Genomic DNA, 7,193 nt, shown 5'->3' on the forward strand with positions numbered 1-7,193 from the left:
GCTGAGGTCACTTGGTTTGTTCAGCTTGGAGAAGAGAAGGCTGAGGGGTGACCTCATTGCTGAGGGGTGACCTCATCGCTGAGGGGTGACCTCATCGCACTCTACACCTTCCTCAAGGGGGGCAGCGGAGGGGGAGGTGCTGATCCCCTCTCTCTGGTGACCAGCGACAGGACACGAGGAAATGGAATGAAGCCGTGTCAGGGGAAGTTCAGGTTGGACATTAGGAAAAGGGTCTTCACTGAGAGGGTGGTCGGTCCCTGGAACAGGCTCCCCAGGGAAGTGGTCACGGCACCAAGCCTGTCAGAGTTCAAGGAGCATCTGGACGGAGGGTCTGGACGACGGTCTTAGTCATATGGTTTAGTGTTAGGTTGTCCTGCGAGGAGCATGGAGTTGGACTCGATGATCCTTATGGGTCCCTTCCAACTTGAGATATTCTATGATTCTATGACTCTATTCTGGTTGCCATCTTGTGGACCTGTCTGCTGCACTGACTGGTGAATCTTTGTCTGAGAAAACCATCCTCTCAACACATTTGACTTACTGATAACTTCAAGGAGGGTTGTCCTAGCTTTATCCTGCATCAGATCAACTGTTGCTTTATAGATGCCGCTGTCCGTCTCTTGTAACCTCTGCAGGAGAATCGAGCCATTCTTCGGATAGAAAATCACTCTGCCTTGGTAAGCCGAGTAAATGGTTGGAGACTGGGTATCTGCATAGTACTGCAGGATGAATTCAGGGGTGGTGTTTCTTATGTATTCCCACTCGGTGAAGTTTACGTTCTTGATATCCGGCGCATGCATCAGTATGGAGGACCCTTCAGCTGCAACTCTTCTTTCTGTGATTTCCACCACTGTGGAGGACCCCTGCAAAACCAGCAGCAGGTCTGGAAATAGGAGAGAAGCCAGAGCAGGGTGGGTTAGTTTTAAAGCAAAAGCCAAGGAACAATTTAATCTGCTTGTACATCCTATTTTTAATTTTTTTTTGGCACAAGTTACCAACTGACTTCCTGAAGCATGTTATGCCACATGTCTGATTTCCTTCCGCTGTTGTCAAGATAAAAACCGTAATGTTTTTGTTGGTGTGTTACATAAATGCTTCTGAGCTGGTTAAGACAAATCCTTGCCCCTTGGAATGAAAATGATGGCAATCTGGACTTTTGGGGGTTTTCTGCACATCAGGAGTTGCTAACAGGGACCATAACCAGTGTGGCTTCACCCCTGGATCTTGAGCTGCTCCCTTGGCACCTGAAAGGAAGAGCATTGCTTGGAAAACAAGCTCTGAAATGCACTTTGTCGGGACTACGTAGTCCTGGCTGCTAAATAATCGGTGTCTGAGAGCTGACCTTTCTGAACGCTGTTAAAACCTATAGGCGTATTCAGCCTCGGCCTCGCCATCCTCTCAAGAGGAGGTTAAGCCCTGCAAAACTAATGCTCCCACTTAGCTAAGCGCCCAGTGACCTTATGCATTTGGAAGGTGCTAATTCATCACGTAGTCACATTTCGTGGCACCTCTGAGTAATGCAATGGCTCTCTGGTGCAACTGCCGTGTAGAGGAGCTGCTTTTAGCATGAAAAGGAATCTAAACAGGCCTTTACATAAAAGCCTTTGTCTTGAAAATGTTTTATGGTTTCTCCAGGGGAGAATGAAGCTAATGTGGGGGGGTCAGCCTGCAAGCGGGACCCTGAAACGTACGCTTGGCTGTACAAAACCCAGATGTGAGCATCCCGTCATAGCACTGCTGGCATAAAAGGACTTAGCAAGTGGAAAGTCACGTCCGATATCTCCAGCCCCCAAATCTGCCAGAACCGTCATCCTGGAGCTGCTTTTAGAATGTTTAAAAGGTTATGCTGGTTGCTGAAGAGGGGACAAGCTACAGGAACAGGTACCAAAAGGAAAGCCCGTCTAAGCAAAGAGGAAAGATGATGGAGGGGAGGCTCAGAGGCTCAGGGAAGGGTACTGGAGGGCACACCATGGTTGGAGAGCAGAGAAGAGGCTCACAGGGAAGCAATGCTTAGGCATGCAGTGGAGGAGAGCTGCTTGTAAGAGGTGGTGGTGGTGGTACCCAGGTACGGTGATGCTGCAGCACTGGGAGGAAGGAGGCGTCTGCCAGGATGGCTCCCCAGAGTGCACGCCTTTACCAACACCGCCGCAGCCCGGAGCAGGGATGCAAGGAGAGCACAGAAATGCTGCAAGCATACGCTCTGCAAGGAGGTGCACGGCCAATGCAAGCCCCACACAAGTCCCTTTTCATACTCACAGCCTGCGATGGCCGCCTGCAGCCAGGTTGACATGATAAAGCCCTGCAGGCTCTTTCAAACCAGCATGAGGGATGAGCTCTTTCTGCAGCGACGTGCTCTTGGGATGGCCGTTCTAGGCATGGTGGATGGGCCTGTGAAGGACATTGTGAAAAGCACCATCGGCATCTGCCGTGCAGGGGTTGGGAAAGGCGAAGGGTGCTCAGTGTAGCGATGGGGGAACCCCATGTGTCCCCATAGCACTGGCATCTCCGCGGGCTGCACAGGCTGAAGCAGGGGGTTGCTGTACAGCAGCCCGAGCCCACACTGCTCGTAACAGCGCAGCTCAGGGAAACCTTCACGGCCATATCTGTGTTCAGCACCAATTCACCACAGTGATTAAAAAAAGAAAGATCTTCTAGACACAAAAACCACTGATATCCAACAGCATCAAGACCAGCACAGGCGCAGCAGTTATTGGGGGGGACAAGAGCGCCTGGCTGCTTTCTGCAGCCTTTCCTGTGTCCTGCAGCTTTACAACGCTAGCAGGTACAGCCCTGCCTCATCCCTTTAGTGTTTATTTCTGCATCTGCCGGCCAAGAAATTGCCCATTTGTATTTAGCAACCACCTCCACAGCCTCCCAGGGTAGCAGGAGCTACATGCTCACGCCCTGATGCCTACACAAGTACTTTCTCTTCTCAGGCTTAACCCACTTTGTCACTTCCTCGAGCAGCCCTGACTCTTGTCCTGTGGCATGGAGTGAATATGGGCTCCGCATGTGCCTTATGCATCACCTTCATGGCTTCGAAAACCTCCATCCCATCCCCTTTCCCACCCCCTCCTCTCCAACCTGAAGGCTCCCAGACTTTTCAGTCTCTCCTTGCAAGCTCTTGATCATTTTGGCTGCTGTCCTCTGGGTCTTCTCCAACTGTTTTTAGAGACCTTTTGCCTTAGTTTCTTCACTACGGAGACTGCAACACGCACCGCAACAATTGGTGGGCATGAGAGAGCTCGAGAACAACCTGCCTGTCTCCAACACACTTTGCGATGGGGCATTACTTGAATGGCAATAGTGCTCAGAGCTGGTTTGCAGAGCCAGGCTGAAAGCTTTGGCGTTTGGACAACAGGGACTGCATTCACTTTCAGGTTTTGCAAGGCTCTGGAGCAAGGGTGATGGCGGAGGACAGCAGGAAAGTGGACAGTGGGACAATTTTTTGGCAAAGGGTTTTCACTGCCCTGTGATCAGAGTCTCAGCCAGGACCAGAAGAGGTCAAGATGGTCTGTTTTAGAGACTTAGTTTACTTTAGAAACAGCCTGAGGTTGGCGGTGGCTAAGGAACTGACTTTTGACGCAGAGGTGAGGAGGTGTGTTTAAGGCTGAGCTCCCTTCGGAGAGACTTTACCTCCTGGCAGCATCCAGCTTTCCTCCGGGGAATCCAGCAAACGGCAGAGTAGCATCTGAACGGGAAGCCATTTCCACCGTGGAGCTGCCCACGTGCGCAGCATGCCCAGCATGCTCTCCTGGACCTGGCCAAGCAGCCTCCCAGCCCAGACCCGCGACCCCAAGAAGGGGAAAAAAACCCAAAAACAAAACCCGAAAACCCAAGGGAAGAGAAAACAGCCAGGGTATGTCGTGTTCACCCCTGCAACGGAGACCTCCAGCCCAGGACGTGCCCACCACCAGAGGAGCCAACTGCACGTCCCCGGTTTCTTCCTTACTAAAAGGACTTCAGGAAATAAGGTTCTGGGGAAAATCACCCAAGTTAAAGGTGATTTAGCTTCTGTGCAGCTAAAAACCTACGACAGAGTGGCTGCTGCAGGCTGCAAAGCCACATTAACGTGTAAAAAGCTGGTTATTTGAATACCTTCATGTCTTACGTGAACTCCTTGTTGTGCTCTTCCTAGGTTAGTGGGTACATGGAGACCATGAAAAATCCTGTGATTTCTGTTGTAGGATTTCCTCAAACTGGTATTTTATTCGCCCGTTAACCAACAGGTCTAATTAGAAGTGGAGAAGCAGCAGGAGACTATGTCTTCTTTCCCTTTACAAAATGCCTGAGATGCCCTTGAGATGGGGGGGTTTGAGATGGGAGGGTTGTGGTGCTAAATTTAGCCTCTTTTTTGGCCATTTTGTCTGGTATCCTCTTGCTCTCTGAGCTTTGGGCAAGAACTGGCTGTGGCTTTTCACAGGGATATGAGAACCATGTTTTGTTTTACAGCTTACAGGGCTGTTTTAAGGATATAAAAACAATAGCTGTGGAAAAAGCACGTATGCTCTTTAGAGGCAGAGGATTTCCTCTACCCAAGCAAATCCAAATAGGTGTGGAAATGACCTTCTTCCCACCCAGTGCAGCTGGGTACGACAGTCTCTCCCTGTGCCTATGGAGAGGGGGATGAGGCTTATCCCAGGAGACGGAGAATAAGGCGTATTTGGAAGGAGGCCACCTCCTGCTCAAAGTGCTGCTGCTCTTTTGAAAAATTAATCCCTCCTCCTCCTCCCTTCTCCCCTCCACCAGCAGACCAGGACTCCTCAGATACGTGGCTGGGGAAATGGGTAAGAGCCTTTGGGTAAAGAGATGCCCACGCAAGGCGGAGGGTGGGTTAGATCTGCCTGCAGTCGCACAGACTGTTTTATCTCTTGAAGAGAACCTCTCGTCTCACGCAAGGCATTAGCACAGTCGAGTATTTGCAGTCTGAGAGACGGTTGTAAATGTGACCCAACACTTTTGGTAAGGGGCAGATATTTTCAGAAGTTTTCATGGAATCTTACATGAACAGGGAGAGGAATCGGACTCATGAAAATGCACGTACTTAAGGCTATCATGTTTTCCCCTTGGCCTCTAGCATCGTTACTATGCTGTGTTATCTTTCATTTTTACAAAATCCACACGGAAAAGCTGAAACGGAAGCACACTGCAGCCTGCTGGAGTTTTACGAAGAGGTCTTTTTAAGGAATATCTTAGGATCTTCATCACAAAGCATGCCTGTAGCACTTGGGAAACACATCCAAGGCACTTCAGCCTCTCATCCAGCCTTTTATAGGAATGGGATGTGCGTCAGCTGTTTTTCAGCTGCAAAAAAAGAGCTCATTATGTGAGCTGGAGCTACGATATCTCCAAGGCACCATATATCTGAACAAAAAATGTCTGTGTTGGGGGAAGGGAAGCTCCCCAGCACTACGAAGCCCTGCCAGGCTTTGAAGCCTGCTGAGGACATTAATCAGGGTTCTGCAAGCAAGGCAGAGAGTCCTCCCTGCTGCTGGAGAGGGGTGAGAGGCTCCCTTAGGGATAGGGGAGCCAAAGAAATGCTCTGCCCGTATTGCAGCTGCTTCCTCCTCCTCCTCCTGCGGTTTGCGTGTAGCGTGGACGTTGGCAGCTGAAGCAAGACAAAGGGGCTTGGTGTTGTCTGGCAAAACAAGCTGCAGCTGTGTGCCGGGTGAAGCCGAATGCAATCAGCACGGGCGCAGGCGCTGCGCCTTGCTGTTGGCTCTGGCATTATCATTTTGCCAGCACCCATGCGGCCGCGCTAGGAAAGTAAAGATGACGTGTAAAGAGGAGACGGTCTTTATCAGCCCCTGGCAAAAGGAAGGTGTGGGGGGGTCTCGGGCTAGGCGTTATCGGAGCGTGGGCTGCAGGGGCTGGCTGGCCCCCGCACGGGATGGGGCTGCTCAAACACCACGTTTACCTGGAGGCATGTCTCCCGAACCAGCGAGGCAATGCCGGTTCCTGCAGAAGGGTGCTGTGATCTCCTGCATAACACATGCATGATTTTACATTAGCAGCCGTTAAAAGCATGTACCTCCCCTGACCTAGGCTAATGGATGACAGACATTGCAGGGACAGACGTCGTGATAGGAAGAAACAAAAGGGATGTGTGATTGGCAAGGACAAAAGTGAGTTCCCACACCAGGGAGCACAGGCACCTGTGGTACTGGCTGGTACCATCAGGCCCTTTGATAAGGATGTACGAGAAATGTTAGAAACACTGTGTGCTCTTTCTGCTCTTATGTAAAGCCCTTACTGTAAAATTATAAGGAATGATCTTAGGTCTTCCCTGACATATTAAAAAAGAGAGATGCAAATCATCCTATTATAAGTCATCTCACAGCTTTGAAAGATTAAATGTCACATTAGCAAATATGAAACCCTACTGAGCAATGTCTAGCTCTGCTCTCTTGGTTTTACGTCTGCTGAGGCACGGCAAAAAGAATGGCAACAGGGGAACTGCTACAACCGATGACAAGTAGAGAAACTGTAAAACGCTACTCGGCAGTAATGGTTTGCATGGAAGGAAAAACCACCTTCAGCTAAAATCCCAAGTCCCCTGCAAACAGCAGGACTATCGTGAAGGTTCTTCACGGCTGATACAAACTGTGACAACCTAAAAAGTCCACAGATTCATTTGTGCTCAAACCAGAAGCGAGAGTAACCAAGAAAGAAGCAGGTGTAACACTCACCTAGAAAAGAGGAGCTGTATGCCTAAGTGCAGCTCTAAATAAACCAAGAAACACCCCTCCTCATAAACAAATCATGAGTTACTTCAGAGACTTTTGTAACTTTACCCTGCCCTTGTCTAATGCTCTTTGCATCCTGCGGTCAAGACAGACAAATTAAGCTCAGCAAAGAGTCCTGGGACGAAGTAGCCCAAATCACACGTGCAAAAGGCCACCACACCAAACCACAAGCGCCACGATGAGTTCCCCCCACCTGCGAGGGGGGCTTCAGACAGCCCCCGGTCCGCTGCCAGCAGAGTGGCCAGCTCCAGCGGTGCCGGTGGCGTGGGGGAGTGGGGGTCAGCGGGCGGCTGGACAAAGCGAGCAGACGCACCATCGCAGTGGCGAGGCTGCAGGCGCTGGAGCAGAGCTCCCTGGATGTGCGCAAATAACCGGGGAGGGGATGGGGGGGCGGAGAGGCAGGTGGGCTAGGAGCTATATAAACAGCGCTGTGAGGACTTAACGACG

General features: G+C 50.7%; 1 protein-coding gene across 3 annotated transcripts in view; it reads right to left on the reverse strand.

The window, feature by feature from the left end:
- Positions 1-6,361, reverse strand: part of LOC103894083 — a 16,496-nt gene extending 10,135 nt beyond the window's left edge. For 2 of the 3 annotated variants that reach the window (XM_009273396.2, XM_009273394.2), the window contains exons 1-2: positions 2,257-2,457; positions 542-883 (exon numbers count right to left, since the gene is read on the reverse strand). In XM_009273396.2, coding sequence (XP_009271671.1) covers positions 542-883; positions 2,257-2,290 — 376 coding nt within the window. In that variant the 5' untranslated portion in view covers positions 2,291-2,457. Of the gene's footprint in view, positions 1-541; positions 884-2,256; positions 2,458-5,917 lie in introns of those variants that run through there. The other variant, XM_009273395.2, reaches the window with a different exon arrangement.
- Positions 6,362-7,193: the final 832 nt, after the last annotated feature.

Source organism: Aptenodytes forsteri, unplaced genomic scaffold (genome assembly GCF_000699145.1).
Source record: "Aptenodytes forsteri isolate BGI_AS27 unplaced genomic scaffold, ASM69914v1 Scaffold191, whole genome shotgun sequence".
NCBI classification, from domain to species: Eukaryota; Metazoa; Chordata; class Aves; order Sphenisciformes; family Spheniscidae; genus Aptenodytes; species Aptenodytes forsteri.